General features: G+C 41.4%; 1 protein-coding gene across 1 annotated transcript in view; it reads right to left on the reverse strand.

Annotated features, from left to right (window-relative positions):
* CHCHD3 (coiled-coil-helix-coiled-coil-helix domain containing 3) overlaps positions 1-18,545 on the reverse strand; it is a 346,441-nt gene that overhangs the window by 268,198 nt on the left and 59,698 nt on the right. The window contains exon 3 of the mRNA XM_007529206.3: positions 79-160. Coding sequence (XP_007529268.1) covers positions 79-160 — 82 coding nt within the window. The remainder of the gene's footprint in view (positions 1-78; positions 161-18,545) is intronic.

Here is an 18,545-nt window from a genome sequence, read left to right on the forward strand (position 1 = left end):
ATCATTCCTCGTGAAAAAACATTTCATAGTTCTTCTGAGGAACCCACCACAGTCCCTCTCAAATAATGTAAAACTCACCGTTTCTGATTTTCAGATTCTTTCTTGGCTTGCTCCAAAGCTAGCTCCTCGGCTACTCTTCTTTTCAATTCTTCATCAGAAACTAGAATTGATAAAGAGCAAAGGAGAGAAAATGACTTCCTGAAAACAAAAGAAAAAAAAACTACTCAGGGAAACAAAACTATGACTAGATCTTAATGGGCAAAGTTCTGCCAGCTGGTCAGGGTCTTTCAGGAAATGAGGTAAAGAGCAATTATTGCACTTTGGGGAGAATTTAATCAAAGATCCCTGATGACCTAAAATTTCAACACCTGTCAAAATTAATAATAAACTCAAGGAAATGCTTACTGTCCAGTGGGACTGAGCCATTAAATACAAATTATTTAAAATGAGTTACTATCATTAAAGCTTGATAGTTACATACAAGAAGTATAAGGAACTTTAGATAGGACAACACAGTATTTCTCCTGAATCATTAACAAATGGTTCTCACAATTTCTAAGAGAAAAGTCACTTTCATTTGCATCCTTTTTTTCCCATCATTTATGAAAATCTGAAACCACATTTTTGAGGAAATATGTCATCCACATTCAAGTGATGTGGGGACAGAAAGAGAACAGTGCTGATGGTATGACTGGGGGCTTTTAAATACCTGGTGTCTTTTAAAAAAAAGAAAAATCTGGTCTTTCCAATTAAAGGATTTTTGTACATCGTGTTTTTGTTCATCGTGTGGTGATTCCTACAGCTATGGCAGCCAATAAAATAGATCCAAGTTTACACACTTAGTGAAGAAGCTTCCATAAGAAATAAGTTGAGGGGGCTGGGCAGCGCCTGGTTAAGCATACATGTTACCATGCTCAAAGATCAGGGTTCGAGCTCCCACTCCCCACCTGTAAGGGGAAGCTTCACAAGTGATGAAGCAAGTATTACAGATGTCTCTCTTTTCCTCCCTTTACCCTCTCAATTTCTCTGAGCTATCAAAGAAAAAAAGAAAAAAAAAGTTAGCAAAGACTATTGGACTCTGCTTAAAAAAAAAAAAAAAAACCCACTACCCAAAACTCTGATTACGAAAACACTTGGAAGAACCTAGGAATACACACAGGACACCAAACTATTATTTCAAATGAGTGAGCGTGTTAGACAGGTAATGCGAGGGCACTGCCTCTGCTCTGTGAGAACACTGTATTTGATGATCCCAGCATCATAGGCACCAGGCCTCAGGGCATATGCAAAAGAATGAATTACAATAGGAGTTGCAAACCCTCTTTAAAACTGTAGCTGATGTTTGGCAATAACAGAGAAGATGTACAAGAGCCCATGAAGATGATTACTCTTACCTGCGGACTATCAGAAAGTAGCAGTACCAAAGGACATCATCAAGTCGGTAAGAAGACAAACCAGTCAATAGAAAATACTAAGAAATCATGAAATGGAAATGGAACTTGTATCTAGAATATACAACAAATTCTAACCATAGATCAATAAAAAGACAACCTAATTTTAAATGGACAAAGGACAGAAATAAGGATCTCTCTGCAAGGGAGGGATATACAAATGGCTCCAAGCACAGGAGAAATTGTTCAAAGCATTAGTCATGAGGGAAATGTGAATCAAAATCACAATGATAAATCCATTCCAACCACTAATTATCAAAAAGAGCAACAATGGCGAGTGTTAGTACGAATGTGGAGGAATTGGAACCTTTATTCATTGCTATAGGAAATGAAAAATAATAGGATCACTGTAGAAAAGTTTAACAGGTCCTCAAAACATGAGGCCAAGTTACAATATGACCCAGCAATTCCACTCTTAGGGACTATATATACTCAAGAGAACTGAAAATGCATGCATACATAAAAGCTTTCACATGAATATTTATAGTAGCATTATTCATGATATTCCAAAAGTGAAGACAACCTAACTGCTCCTCAACTGAGGAATGGATAAACACAGTGCAGTGCATCCATTCAGTATGAAATTAAGCAGTCATCCTCTGCTTAGAAATGCCTAACCCCAGCTGGTCCTTGAAAACACCTGGTTTAAGTGAAAGGCAGACACGAGAGACAACATGTTGCATGCTTCCTTTCATATCAGATGTACAGAGAAGCCAAATCTACAGGCATACATAGTAGACTGTGGTGGATGCTTGGGACGGGAGGAAGGGGAAGTGGAAAATGGCACCTAATGGCTGCTCCAGGCACTGATATGACTCAGCCTGGGGCTTGGTGCCTTCAAGGAAGGGTACACTGGTGATTTTCTTTCTTGCTTTTTGTTAGAAGGTGAGAGGCAGAGAAGGAGAGAGAGAGAGAGAGAGAGAGAGAGAGAGAGAGAGAGAGAGAGAGAAGAGAGAGAGAGAGAGAGGGAGAGGGAGAGGGAAGAAGGAGGAGGAGGAAGAGGAGGAAGAGGAAGAGGAAGAGGAGGAGGAGGAAAGACACCTGCAGCACTGCACTATTGATTGTGAGGCTTCCCTGCTGCAGTGGGGGCAAGAGATTTGAACCAGTGTCCTCACAGTAGTATGTGTGCTCTACAAGGAGAGTCACCAACCGCTATCTACACAATTACTTTTGAGGATGAAAACAGACTAGGAGATGGGAGCACAATACTAACACTTCGGGTGAATTTTATGATTTGCTATCTGCATTCAACAAGGTTCTTTTTGAATAAAGGAAACAATTTGTATAAAAGGATGGTGGCGAAAGAATCAGAGAGAAGGGTTAAAACTAGCTGAGGATTGGGGAAACTTTGAGACATGCCTTTAAGCATCAGTTTTCTCAGAAGTTGCTTTTCAAGTGATAGTTCTCTAGGCCCTCTTCCAACTATACACTGCACTACTGTTTTACTTCTCTCCTACACCACAGAACACAGCATAAGAAACACACACAAGGGGGTCAGCGGTGGTGCAGCGGGTTAAGAGCACGTGGCACAAAGTGCAGGGATTGGCTCGAGGATCCCGGTTCCAGCCCCCGACTCCCACCTGCAGGGGAGCCGCTTCACAGGCGGTGAAGCAGGTCTGCAGGTGTCTGTCTTTCTCTCCCCCTCTGTCTTCCCCTCCTCTCTCCATTTCTCTCTGTCCTATCCAACAACAAATGACATCAACAATAACAACAGTATCTACAACAAGGCTATAACAACAAAGGGGAACAAAAAGGGGGAGAATGGCCTCCAGGAGCAGTGGATTCAGGTGCAGGCACTGAGTCCCAGCAATAACTCTGGAGGCAAAAAAAAAAAGAAAAGAAAAGAAAAGGAAGGGAAGGGAAGGGAAGAACACAAGTGACTGCGTTGAAAAGGCAACATAAAATAAAGAGGAGGGGAAAAAAAAAAAACCATCACAGAATTATAGTTGTATTCAGGCCAACCTCAAGACTTTTCAATACTAAAGCTTTAAAAACAAAACAAATAGCAGCAGAAAACTTTCCCAATCACACTGCAGTGAAAAGTCTGGCTAGGTGTTGTATTTTCTCATTAAGCTAGACTGTGCATGAATCAGTTCACCTACCTCAGTTTTGATTTTTCTCATCCAAAAGCAGGAGTGGATGGCTTACCTAAGAAATTCTGGAATGTACATCCCACAAGGTGATGATTTTCATATTCTCATCTACCTCTCACAAACAGGCAAAGCAACTGACACTACTTTTATTTTTCATATTGTTCACAGCTTGGAGCTCCATTAGCAGCAAAAATCTAAGCAAATACTTAGCCCAGTTAGTACTACCTGATCAAACTGAATTCTGAAGTTTGACATACCAGTTAGGGCTGAAGCACAGTATCTATGTTTGATGTCCTGCCACTTCCCCTGGATTGTTGCAGACCACCACAAGAACACAACTCGGGCAAAATTCAAATTCCCAATCACAATTCATTGAATTGTATTCAATCATTTAAAACTAAGATTCAGTAAGATCTTGGGATACTAGGTCTAAGTATGAAGCCGTGATGATCAGTTTTCTAAGTGAGCTGACAAAATTGTCTCATCTTTGCATAGCACATTCTATGCCTCTAAAACTAGACTTCCAGGCTCAAGGAATAGTTCAGTACAGGTACAGTGCCCATCTTCTCATGCATGAGGTCCTAGGTTTAATACCCAGCACCACATGGGATCACCATGAACAGCAAGGTGGTAGAGCACTGCTACAGTGGCTCTCCATCTCTCTCAAAATACAGGATTTTTTGCAAGTAGTTAGATTAGAAGGACTGGGCAGTATCACACATGGATGAACACACACATTACCATGTGCAAGGACCCAGGTTCAAGCTCCTGGTCCCCACCTGCAGGGGGAGAACTTCAAAAGCAGTGAAGCAGTGCTGCAGGTGTCTCTCTGTCTCTCTAACTCTCTAGCTCACCCTTCCTCTCAATTTCTCGGTCTCTGTCCAATAAGTAAATACATATATTTTTAAAAATGAAAGGTACAGCAAATAGATTAGCTAGACAGAGCGAGCTAGGGAAAGAAATCAGTGGTAACGCATATGCATGAGGCCTTGGGCTCATTTCCCAGCAACACATAAATCTGGGGCTTCCAAGACTCACACGATAGCTCACCTGGATAGTTTACTCACTTTATCATGCACAACACCCACTCCCCAGTCCCCACCACATTGGAAGAAACTTCAGCGCGATGGTATTTTTCTCTCTATACCTGTCTCTCTAGCCCTCTATCTGTAGACCCAAAAAACAAAAAGTTAACTTGAAGCAGTCCTGCCCTAATGACAACATCTTTTAAAAAAAATTTTTTTTTTCATGGCTTCCTACCAGAGGAAAAGTCAAAAATCAGTCTGCCTTTTTTATCCTATAATGTGATCATCCTGGAATGGAAGCATAAGAACATCATTATCAAATGGTGACCAGCTGGCTGGTAACCAGGGTAGACATGCAGAAGAGACTATAGAGAAGGAAAGAGATTACTTCAGCGTGTCTAGTTCCTCTATGCCTGCCAATCTGTTATCCACAGACCCGCTTAGCAGTGAGGTAGGAAACAGATGTGTACCACTATCTAGGTAGGCAGGACCTGAGTGGGCAGAGAAGAAGGAGAGAAGAACACCACAAAGAGATTAAGGGCAGAAAACTCCAAAGACCACTGAAGAAGAAAGTGGCCCAAGGAACTAGCCAGTTTAGCTGACATCACTTTTGGTCAGTAAATTACAACCATCTTTTTTAAAATATTTACTTATTTCCTTTTGTTGCCCTTGTTGTTGAGTTTTACTGGTGTGGTTATTATTGTTGTTGTTGTCGTTGGTGGGTAGGACAGAGAGAAATAGAGAGAGGAGGGGAAAGACAGAGAGGGGGAAAGAAAGAAAGACACCAGCAGATCTGCTTCACTGCCAGTGGAGCGACTCCCCTGCAGGTGGGGAGCCGGGGGCTTGAACCAGGATCTTTACGCCAGTCCTTGTACTTTGCCCCATGTGTGCTTAACCCACTGCACTACCACCCGACTCCCTACAGTTGTCTTTTTTATGCCCTCACTATTGGGGAGGAGGGGCATGGAGGAATCACAATCACAACCCCTGGGTCTCATATCCAAGGTCACAGCTTACCTTAGCAATTAAGTACCTTAGCAAGGATCGAAAATGTAAAATAACAAACTATAAAACATGACCCAGTATAAAGAGTCTAAAATCTACAAAGTCCAAGCAAGAAAATAAACCACTGTAGTAATGGGTTTTGAACAAATCTAAGTTTCATGTTATGTGTTTTGAAATCAATAGAATACAGAAAGCGAATATAAATTTCCTCTGACAGTCCTGGTTCAGCCACGCATAAGGGATACCATTTGGAGACCACTATTTAACATGGCCTTTCTGAAAACACTCTTCTCAGATCCTAAGATCTGAACATTTTTCTCAAATAAAAGTGTTATTAAATGGAAAGGTCAGTGTTTCAGGATGGGTTACTTAAAGAGAAGCACAGCAAAGGCCAACTTTGCCTATTAGTATAGTGAGTTTCCAAGCAGATCTTGAGAGACTTGGCAAGGTTTGGGGAATGAGACAGAGTGAAAAAGAGAAATGTTCAAGCCCTATAAATCATATTTGCCACAGAAATCCACAAAATGATTTCAAGCTCAGAAAGTATAATTCCACAGCTCTTACAAACCTGCACACTATATTTTCAAAACCTGTCAAGAAAAAAAAGATGGCTTTCTTCCTACATGCATAACCTGTCAGACACCATTTTTATTTCTTCTCAGACACCATTTTTATTTCTCTAATGAGAAATGCATCTTAATGAACACAAACACTACAATTTTGTCAATGAGTTACAGATGAAACTGACAGTTATTGTGTGTGAAAGGATTAAGCGTAGCAATTGTTTGTAAACCTGATCCTAGATACTTTATGTAAAAGTAGCCATGTTATTGCAGCCAAGAAATAGTTGTATGGTTGGAAGGAACTCATTTTAAGTACTGACAAGTATGTGTTTGTTTTTAAGAAACAATATTCCAAATGAATGTTCTGATTGAGGAACATTTTACTGACTGTCTAGCAATTTTTTGTCCATAGAAGCCACATTCGAGATATCTAAGAATTTGAATCTTTAAATTCTAAGAATCTAAATTTCTTTTTTTTATTTCATATTATTTTTATTTTATGAGAGAGAAAAAGAGAGATCACCACTTTAACACAGGTGGTGCTGGGGACAGAACCCAGGGCCTCAGGCATGCAAGAAATGGGTTCTAACACTGAAATACTACTATGGTCCAAAATTCTAACTTGGGTCTGGGATAAAACAAGAAATGTTATGATTCCTAACTATACTCTTTTTCTTAATCTTTATTTACTTACTGGGTATGTTTTCCCATTTTGTTGCCCTTGTTTTTGTCGTTATTGTCATTGATGTTGTTGTTGTTAGAAAGGACAGAGAGAAATTGAGAGAAGAGGGGAGACAGAGGGGGAGAGAAAAACACCTGTAGGCCTGCTTCACCACTTGTGAAGTGACCCCCCCCACCTTGAGGGTGGGGAGTCTGGGACTGGGACCGGGATCCTTACGCTAATCCTTGAGCTCTGCACCAAGTGCTTAATCCACTGCATTACTGCCCGACTACCCTTGATTCTGAATCTTTTAAGAAACTGGGAAAAATTAATCCTCACAAAAAGAATAACATAAATTCATTACACTAGTCCTCTATGTTATATGACCTGTGTCCAAATTATATTCTCTAAAACCTCATTAAAATGGATATAAAGAAGGGACCAGGATACACAGTAACACATTTAAGATCTTTGAATGAACAGAAGTAACTCCAAAAGATGGAATGAACTTGTATATGATGGCCTCATCGTCTATGGAAGAAAAAAAAAACTGTTTTTTGAACATGTACCTATGATTTGAAGCTTGGATAGATTGTTCAGACCTCAAGGGACATACCAATTTCCATTATAGCTTTTCCTCCTATATCTCTTCCTTTCTTTCAAAAAAAAAACTATTTTTGCATAACTCTTACACTATAATTCCTACCCCATTTACAATATTTCTCAAACATCTCTAGAAATTACTTAATAAGGATGATGGCTTGCCTTGTAGAAAAATGTCAGGTCCTTTGGGATTTTTTTCCTTTACTCCATTTCTCTTTCTGGTTTTACTATTTGCTGATATATGTCATGTTCAATTTTATAAAGCCCATTTATTAGTTTTCAGATGCTTGCTTAAGAAAAAAAAAACACTGAAGGAAAACTATGAAGATCTACTATAAGGAGAAAAAAAACATGTGTAAATGCAAATATCACAAGTAGCAGATTGTAGGAAGTGACTTGGACACTGCCAGGAGTGAGGCAGTTGAGCCAGAGCTTACACTGCAAAATACAGCCAAATTAGATTTTCAGCTCCACGGAGATAGCTATTAATCTCATCATTTCAATAAATTCATTAACACAAAGAAGAGCAAAGACTTTTTTAAAAATAATGATGGGAGCATCCATGCAATCAGTGTAATATATAACACGCTGTATATTAGAACTAAATGATTCGCAGCATGGGTTGCATGATGAATCCTGTCCCAAAGGTTACCTTCTAAAAGATACAGTTTGACTGCCAGAAGAATGCAAAGACGACGAGAATTAAGTCTCAAGGGGTAGAAAAAAAGGAAGGGAGGAAGGGAGGGAGGGAGAAAGAAAGGACTAACATAGTTTGCTATGTATCCATTTGTAGCACCATCTACTTTGTGGAGAAATAAACACACAGACAGAGGGTATGGTATTGAGCTGACAGTTACATTCACTGTTCCCTAAGAACAACAGATCTTAATGTATCTTATATCTGGAAACAAACCTGCCAAGAAAAAGAAATCAAAGACAGGAGGACAAAAAAGATAGCCCTGTCTAGATACATGCCAGTATAACTGAAGTTACTTATGACATTAAACTAATGCTAATGTTAGGATGAATAGCCCTGAACTGAACGTTCATAACCAAAAGTACTAAATCAGAAAGGCACAGTGTTACTGAGAGTCTGGCAACCTAAACATTAATAGCATCGAGTTAATGGTTTGTTTTGTAGTGTTACTGCTCCGTCAGGATTTATATACCTTCATAGATTTCTAATTTGAACGGCACAATATGCAAATAATGTCCATTTTATTGTTAGCTTCACAATAAGCACTCATGGAAACCAGCTCCCCGTCCCCATTCTCTGTGAAAATAAACATCAATACCGGGCTGCAGACCCCGTACAGCAGGAGACAAGCTCATCATTCATTTTCAACAGTCCCACGTTTTTAAGGAGACAATTCAGAAGCCAGTCTTGAGAATTAGATATACGTAGTATTTCATGTCTTAATATCCTAAATAATAGCTGCCGAGACCTCTCAAAGCCTCTAGGAAAAGAAGGTCTCTCATTTAAATTAGAAAATAATAATTACCTCAGGATATTGCTTTTTGATGCATAGCTTAATTTTTGTTTGTTTCACAAATGGATGTGTTCTGTCACAGGGGATGAAATTATAAATTAAACAGCATTAAATCTCCACCCCTATACAAAGACCGAAAAACTACTTCTTTCATCCCAGTAGGTCCTATGTGAATGTACTCAAAGGTTTGTTGGTGTTTTTTTTTTTAATGTAAGACTTTATTATCAATTTATTACTGGATAGAGATGGAGAGAAATTGAGAGAGGAGGGGGAGATCCAGAGGTAAAGAGACATAGAGACATGTGTAGACTTGCTTCACCACTCATGAAACTTCCCCCTGCAGGTGGGGACCAGGGGCTTGAACCTCGTAATGTGTGCGCTTAACCAGGTGCGCCACCACCTGGCCCCCTTACTCAAAGGTTTCTTTAGAAAAATTCTAAATGCAGGAGAGGACCAAGTTGGAAATGAAAGGGTTCCTTATGCAGTCCTGGTTATGCCCCAACTAAACTTTGTGACGTGCTCTCGAGCCCATCGTTGTGTTAGGTCATGGCCCTTTCATCTATAAAAGGAGGCCCCTTAACTAGGAAATCTCTAACACTCCTTCCTACCTACACAACTGTGTTACATGGGACTGATGTTTGAGCCTTCATTTTCTCTAAGAGACTCCCAAAACATAAAGTAAAGAAGTATAGAGTACATACTCACTACTTATATATATATATATATGTACATGTTATAGAAAAACACAGTCCATAATTGGAACACTGTCAGTCTCTTCTCTTGAAGAGACACGTTTGCTCGAAATTGCTACCAGTCACCCAACAAACTACCCAAAGCAGCCTCTATGCTTTACAGACAAAACAAAACTGGGAGGGGGAGGGAGAGAGGAATATGGGGAGAGGACAGTGCGGTAGAAGAAGCAACATTGTGTAGGTTCTGCTAGATACACGGCTACTCAATAAAAACCTGTTGATTATTTGAGTTATGAGGTCTACTAGCACCACTCAATGGGTAAAAAGAAATCTCGGGCTTTGGGGGTAGCTTGGGGAAGGCTGAGAGGGAACAGAACATGCATACAGGAGAATCACATGCAATCCAAGTGAAAAGAGGTTCTTTCAAAGGAAGACCTCCCAGACAAATCTCCTCCTCCCCACCTCTCTGTACCACTGCGGCATTTTTCTCTTCTGGATCCTCATTTATTGAAGATCTGAAGCCACTCCTGGGCACCCTTTATAAAGGACAGAAGGAAGGGTGGGTCTTCAGTGTAAGTTTCCAATACAGGCTGTGAAGGTTTGGGCTTCAGCGTTTCTTTGGAAGTAAGTTTTGCTTGTTTTTAATTATGTTCTTTCATATCAAATGACCTTAAGGAATAACACAAACTAGGGATCACACCGTCAATTCACTAAGTAATATACAAATAATTCACACTGAATTACATATATATGAGCCTTACCAGAGATGAAGACACAGGCAGACAGTCTGAGTTGGGTAAAGTGTACTACTGGGGGCTTACTGTTAAGGGGTTAGTATTTACCTAAGGTCAGCCGCAGCCATGGAGAGTTCCATGAAGGAGGTGTGACATGAGCAAGAGTCAACATTAGACATTAGATGCAGGGAAGCCAAAGCTTGCTTGTCAGCAGACAAATTAGAAAGATGAACTACGGAGAGCCTTGAAAAGTAAACAGGAGTTTGGATATAAAGCATTATGAAATACAGTATCATGGATAGTTGATAACTTACGACATTAAAGCAATGAATCAGGCTGTTACAGAACATTTAATCTGGCAAAGGTTTGCATAAGGAAGAAGATAACCTATGGGGAAGGGAGAAATGGAGGAATGGAGGAATGGAGAAAGGGAGGAGGGAAGGGGAGGGAAGGGGGAGGGAAAGGAAGGGGAGGGGAAAGGGAAGGGAGGGGAGGGTAAGGGAGGGGAGGGGAGGGGAGAAGAGAAATGTGCTTCACAAAAAACAACCTTATCCTCCCTTCCCAAGCATCATCTTCCCCCAGCCCCCAATAGTCACCTGGAACTTGTTAGAAATGCAAATATTTCAACCCTACCACTAACTCTAAATCACAAGGCCTGGGAATGGGCCCTAGCAAATTGAAACAAGCCCTCCAAGTGACCTGATGCTCCCTCAAGTATGAGAGACACTGATGAGGATCTGAACTAGAATACTGGCCATAAACTTGGAATTTACAAGAATAAGAGCTTCTATGGGGGAAATTGTACATTGGTTGAGAGATGAAAAAGGAAGAAGTCAAATGTGCAGCTGTATGCCAGAAAATTAATACCCATGATGGTCAATTAGGTAAAGGAGGAGAGGCTGTTTGGGGAAGAAAGATAATGAGTTCAGTTTCAGACATATTCAATTGAATGTAATCATAGAATCACTACAAGGAATTGTAGGCAATTAGATATTTGAACCTGAAATTCAGATTTGATTTGAACTTGGCTGGAGATGCTGATTTGGGAACGGTTATTACAGATCTGAGCTCAATGTGCTCGCCTGTATAGAAAGAGGGAAAAAAAAGTGTGTGAAGAGGAAAAAGTAGAAGGTGAAAGAATGGGTTTTAAATTGTGTTAGATGAGAAAAGGGAGGTAAAGAAGACCATCATTAGGGACAAAGGAGGAATGGAATGGAAAGGAAGAAATGAACCAAGAGACCACTGGCAGAAGTGATAAAGAGATTTCAACTCATGTGCCAATTCTGGGATCAACCAGCAGTAGCTGCCCCCAGGCAGGGCGCTGTGTGAAGAAGGACTCCAAGGCCAAGTCCAGATTCAGAGAATTAATGTCTAGCCTGGGCACAGAGGCAAGATCTGGCAGCATGACTTACAGTTACCTGGTGCGCATGGAACTCAGACTGGGGAGGCACGGGGAGTCAGTGGAAGAAAGGCAATGGAAAGCAGTAATTACAGGCTTTTCGTCAACTAGTTTAGAAATCAAAGAAGAAAACAGATGGAAAAATTATAAATAAAAGATGACTTTTGCAAATAGTGGAGATTTGAGCATGTTTGACAGGTAGCCATGATCAGTAATCTGTAACTGTATTAGAAGAGACTGAGGAATGCTAGATATTGTCTCAGAAGTAATTTAGAGACCACAATATATACATTACTCTTAAAATATGGACAGTAACAGACCAATTAATGTTTCTTATATTAAAGTCCATTTCCTTTATTACCACCCTGGTACAAGGTTCACAGCACATGTTTTAATAGTATTTTTTATTGGCTTTAAAGTATATTTTATAACAGTAAAACAGAATAGAGAAACCCACAAGCATGTTCTTTAAAAAAAAAAAAAAAAATCTCACCACCACCAATGTCCTTACCCAAATACTTTGCTTTAGTAAACAGAAACTCAAATATCACTCCTATTCTCCCTCTCCTATTTTGATAAACCTGTGCACGTGTACGCTTTTTAGCCATATAAACTGGATTCTATCCCAAACCCCACTCATTACTAATCAAATTTCAAAATTTACTATAGTATTTACTTCTTTAGAGGTTGACCACTTTTTACGTGAGACTATAAATTTACCTCTGCATGTACTCAAAGTCCAAGAAAAGCAAAAGGTTCAAACATCTAAAAATAAATTCTGTCTTCTAATCCACGTGACTTTCCACAGGGCTCGAAAATGTTGACCTCAATCTTGAATTTTTTTTTCATTTGAATGAAAATAAATTTTCAGATCCAATTTCAATTTTTTTATATAATAATTGTAGAAGATGAGTTGAGTTCAACTACTCTATACTGGCCCTGTACTAGGCATAGTGGGCCAATCTCAGTCAAACCCCAGAGACTTCTGTGCTTTTGGCCCATTACTGTTGTGGGGCCAAAATGAACCTACTTAACACACACAGCTAACCATTGCAGAACAATGGTGTCTCCTGGGAAGTTGTTTAAAAAGCAATTTGGATTTCACACCCATGCTTAATTCATATTTTATTTATGGTAGCTCAAATATATTAAAATGGTGAGACAGCAAAATACACATTAATATAATATTTTTCATTAAACTATAGTGTAATATCCTGGGCTTTTTTTTTTTTAATTCACACTGTAATAATAATTAGATTGTCTCTTTTGTGAACTCAAATTAGAGCTCTGTTATTTTTCATTTTATCTAAAGTAACAAATTTCCACTTATTGTTCATAAAAGTACCACGTAAAGGTAGTCATATGTAATTATTACCTCTAGTAAGACAAAAATATTCTCTGGGAATTAACTGGTCCTAGTTGATGTTACCATCTTTAAAAACACAAAGACTATGAATAAAGATTTCAAGACCAAAGTGGTTGGCTTTAATATAAGCACCAGGTTATATTTAACCATTTTCTAAAAGTAAAGTAAGTTACCCAGGAAAGCTAAGTTAAGCAGAAGAGATTTAAAAAAAAAAAAACTATTATGATTATATTCCTAATGATCCAAAAAGTTCTTAATGCCAGTATTATACAAGGTGATGAAAACACTGTCTTTCAGAACCATTTCATTTGTGTAACTTACAAACTGTAAGTGTAATATTAGAAAATAGAAAGAAACTAAGTTATAATAAAGGCATGCCACTACCTAAATGCTCAAACCTAAGTACACTAGAAGATACAATAAAACTGTCTGATTCTTAAGCTTCTGTATTAAATCACCACAAAATGCTACAGAGAAGTTGCATTCCTGGAAATTTGAATCTATCTTTAAACCAAGGAAAACATACTTTCTGGGGCTGGGGAGACAGCATCATGATTATGCAAAGACTTTCGTGCCTGAAGTTCTGAGGTGCCAGGTTCAATCCCAGGTACCACTACAAACCAAAGCTATGCGATGCACTATATTGCATCAAAGCAAAGGACTCTGGGAAAGGAAGGGAAGAGATGAGGTGGAAGGGCTCTGGGTTCCTGGTATGCGATGGTGGAAAACGACTTAAGTTGGGGGAGAGAGTCTTGCAGACACCTATTACGGGGTGATGAGTTGCACCTATGAGTCGACAACTGTATTGTAGTGGGGGAAATACAAATGAAAAAGAAAATCAAATAAAACATTTTCTGCTTACATATAAAGTAATTAAGTACAGAAAGAGGTAAACAAGTTTTCAAATTAATGAATTTCTAATGACTCCTTCCAAAGTTCAGGGCACAGAACAATTAATTCCCCAGGCTTTAAAAAACGTCCTGATCCAGGGGCTGGGTGGTGGCGCACCTGGTTAAACGCACATATTACAGTGCAGAAGGACCCAGGTTCGAGACCCCGGTCCCCACCTCCAGGGGGAAAGCTTTGCAAGTGGTGAAGCAGTGCTGCAGGTGTCTCTCTATCTCTCTCCCTATCTATTTCCCCTCCTCTTCTCAATTTCTGGCTGTCTCTATCCAATAAATAAATAAAGATATTTTTTTTAAAAATGTCCTGATCCCTTGCGCACTCACTTTGGGAGAGCTACTGTGATGGGGGGGTGGGGGGGTGGGAGCGGGGAATGGGGGGACAGAACTTGATGAGGGGTGTTGTGTGGAACTATACCCCTGTAGTCTTATAATTAAACTACTAATTTAAAAAGGTGGCGAGAAGTCCCATTACTCCCTCACAAAGCACTACAACACTTCCCTGGAAGCAGCACTGCACCACCACTGAACACCATTATTTTACACATGGTTCTTGACTGATAAGAGTCAAAACCTAAGGAAGCCAGCTACCTTATGGCTTCCATTAACCAGAAGTGGTCCAAAAAACTGTACTGTTGATATTCAAACAGATAAAAACAGACAACATCAACGTATCTATATCCAAAGTGAATATAGATATTGACTCTGATTGACTCTGTTCAGGCACTACTAGAATTTTTTTTTTCTCTACACAGTCCCCAAAATCACTATTGCGTAGGCCCACTCATACAGGTCATCTTGATTTTCCTTAAAATATCCAAAACCATTTTCTGCTAATCATCAAACTGTCATATATATAGTTTTGTTCCTGGTGCTTCACTGAGTGTCTCTGATATCTGATTACTGTAAAAAATGGCGACTAATCCCTAGCACTGCAAAAACGGTATCATCTGTTTTCCATCTACACCATGCCTCGGCCTCGCGTGAGCTTAATGTGCAGCTTGGCCATACGAGAATCCGGCATGAAGCCCAGCCAGTCTATCTTGGCGTTACTCTCGATCGCACCCTGTCATTTCACGAACATCTTATAAAAACTGCAGCAAAGGTGGGCGCGAGGAATAACATCATTGCAAGACTGGCTAGCTCCTCATGGGGTGCGAGCGCTTCCACACTACACCTAGCACGTTATGATTGGGCCCTCCTCAATCGCTATCGAACAGGCCATGGCCAGTGCGCCGCTATGTTCCATCGCTGGGGAGCCAGAGATGACCCAAACTGCCCCTGCGGCTCCAGACAGACTATGACCCACATAGTCAACGACTGCCACCTCTCCAGATTCAAAGGAGGTCTCGAAACTCTACATCAGGCTCAACCTGATGCTGTTGACTGGCTACGGAAGAAGGGCAAACGCTAGAAGAACTGAGTGACTTAGAAACGTGTGGACTGCATTACTTACTTATCTAGTGGAAAATAAAAGGTAGATACAAAGTACGGCCTTGGGCAGGGGCAGACAGCATAATGGTTATGCAAAAAGACTCTGGCCTGAGGCTCCTAAGTCCCAAACTCAATCCCCTGCATCAACATAAACCAGAACTGAGCAGTGCCAAGGAAGAAAGGAAGGAGGGAGGGAGGGAGGGAGGGAGGGAGGGAGGAAGGAGGGGGGTGGGAAGGAAGGAAGGAGGGGGGGTGGAAGGGAGGGAGGGTGGGAAGGAAGAAAGGAGGAAGGGAGGGAGGGAGGGTGGGAAGGAAGGAGGAAGGGAGGGAGGGAGGGTGGGAAGGAAGGAGGAAGGGAGGGAGGGAGGGTGGGAGGGAAGGAAGGAGGAAGGGAGGGAGGGAGGGTGGGAGGGAAGGAAGGAGGAAGGGAGGGAGGGTGGGAAGGAAGGAAGGAGGAAGGGAGGGAGGGAGGGTGGGAGGGAAGGAAGGAGGAAGGGAGGGAGGGAGGGTGGGAGGGAAGGAAGGAGGAAGGGAGGGAGGGTGGGAAGGAAGGAAGGAGGAAGGGAGGGTGGGAGGGTGGGAAGGAAGGAGGAAGGGAGGGTGGGAGGGTGGGAAGGAAGGAGGAAGGGAGGGTGGGAGGGTGGGAAGGAAGGAGGAAGGGAGGGTGGGAGGGTGGGAAGGAAGGAGGAAGGGAGGGTGGGAGGGTGGGAAGGAAGGAGGAAGGGAGGGAGGGAGGGTGGGAAGGAAGGAGGAAGGGAGGGAGGGAGGGTGGGAAGGAAGGAGGAAGGGAGGGAGGGTGGGAAGGAAGGAGGGAGGGTGGGAAGGAAGGAGGGAGGGAGGGAGGGAAGGTGGGAAGGAAGGAGGAAGGGAGGGAGGGAGGGTGGGAAGGAAGGAGGAAGGGAGGGAGGGAGGGAGGGTGGGTGGGAAGGAAGGAAGGAGGAAGGGAGGGAAGGAAGGAAGGGAGGGAGGGTGGGTGGGTGAGAAGGAAGGAAGGAGGAAGGGAGGGAGGGTGGGAGAAAGGAGGGAGGAAGGGAGGGTGGGTGGAAGGAGGGAGGGAGCGAGGGTGGGTAGGTGGGAGGGAGGAAGGGTGGGAGGAAGGAGGGAGGGAGGGTGGGTGGGAGGGTGGGTGGAAGGAAGGAAGGAGGGAGGAGGGAGTGTGGGAGGAGGGAGGGAGGAAGGAGTGAGGGTGGGAGGAAGATGGGAGGGAGGGTGGGAGGAAGGAAGGAAGGAGGGAGGAGGGAGTGTGGGAGGAGGGAGGGAGGAAGGAAGGAGGGAGGGTGGGAGGAAGATGGGAGGGAGGGTGGGAGGAAGGAAGGAGGGAAGGAGGGTGGGAGGAAGGAGGGAGGGAGAGAGGGTGGGAGGAAGGAGGGGAGGTGGGAGGAGGAAGAGAGGGAGTGTGGGAGGAAGGAGGGAAGGAGGAAGGGAGGGAGGGAGGAAGGCAGGCAGGAATGAAGGAAGGAGGGAGGAAGGGAGAGATAGGAAGGAAGGAGAGAAGATGAAAGAAAGAAAGAAAGAAAGAAAGAAAGAAAGAAAGAAAGAAAGAAAGAAAGGTAAGGAGGGAGGGGCCTACAGATTGTTTCACTGTGATGGTATCATGAAGAAACAAAAATGCAAGGAAAGTACAAACTAAAACCCACCTACTCACAAGCTATTCAAATACTTACATTGTTAAGCACTTGCAGGTAATGCCTCTAATAATTTGCCAAGCATATGTTTATTTCAAGCCGACACACTTCCCATCAAAACGATCTACATCAGATTGCTCATAACCAACTAAAACAACGTGTTTCTTCTCTGACAGTATTGGAATGAACACTGAACAAGCAGTTCAATAAGGCCATGTTATTTGCATATTCAGGGCAAATGAAAAAGGGGTTTAAAGTTGCTCACCCTACATTAAATTTTTATAATTCACAGAGATGCCATTTTAACATTAAGGGAGTGAAAGATTTAATAACAAATACTTTCTCTATAAATACCAAAAATAAATTAAGTTTCACTACATCATACAGTATGAAATTAAGTAGAGTAAGTGGCAGGGAGGCAGCAAGAATAAGTACAATTTAAACTCACATGATTGAAAAGAAAGCCATTTATATTAGTTTTTAGCTACGTTCAGCAATTGAATGCAGTCTTCTTATGATTTATGTATTATTTTTATTAAAGAGAGAGAAAGAAAGACAAACAAACTAGAGTTATGTCCCCAGCCCCCTGTCAGTCTTCTAAAAAGTGTTATCTGGGGGCTGGAAGATAGTTTGCTTGAGAGAATATATGCCTTGGCATACACATAGTCTAGGTTCAGACCCTGGCACCACATGGTAGCACCACGACACCAGGGGAAGCTCTGAGGATGCTGTGGTATCTCTGCCTCTCTAACTGAAGTAAAAGGAGCGGAAAAGCCACAACAGGACCAGTGAAACTAAGTGAGTTCCCAGTGCCACAAACTAAAGTGTCCTTCAGTAGAGGCCACTCGATACCATCTTGGTGAAACTCATAATTAGAACACCAATATTTTTATAAATAATATGTAACCTAATTTCCAGCATGCATGATATTATTTCATAAAGGGATGTGCTATGTAGAGGTTTCCTTTTTAAGAATTTTTGTATCACAATCTCCTTCAAGTGGTGAAGCAGGTCTGCAGGTGTCTGTCTTTCTCTCCCCCTCTCTGTCTTCCCCTCCTCTCTCCATTTCTCTCTGTCGTATCCAACAACAACATCAATAACAACAATAATAACTACAACAATAAAACAACAAGGGCAACAAAAGGGAATAAATATTTTTAAAAAACAGAATGAAACTGCTCAATGAGAGAAGCAGCATCTCATTTTTAAAATTCTGACTGATGTATAACATCTCGTTGAGTTAATACTATATTTTGCAACAAACTATTTTAAGCCACATAATCTTTAGAAAGGCAACCTGCTAGAATGCAAAGTTCATTCAATCTACAAAGACAATTCTATACCAAAATGAAGGAGGAGGAGGAGGAAGAGGAGAATAGTGTGTCTTTCATGAAAATTTAGGATCTGGCTTGGGGTTTCTGTCCAGTCATTTCAGTGTTTTGGCTTCTCATCTCCATGGTTCATATAGTTACTATAAATGAATTTCATCTGATGGTAACAAG

Source organism: Erinaceus europaeus, chromosome 8, assembly GCF_950295315.1.
Source record: "Erinaceus europaeus chromosome 8, mEriEur2.1, whole genome shotgun sequence".
NCBI lineage: Eukaryota > Metazoa > Chordata > Mammalia > Eulipotyphla > Erinaceidae > Erinaceus > Erinaceus europaeus.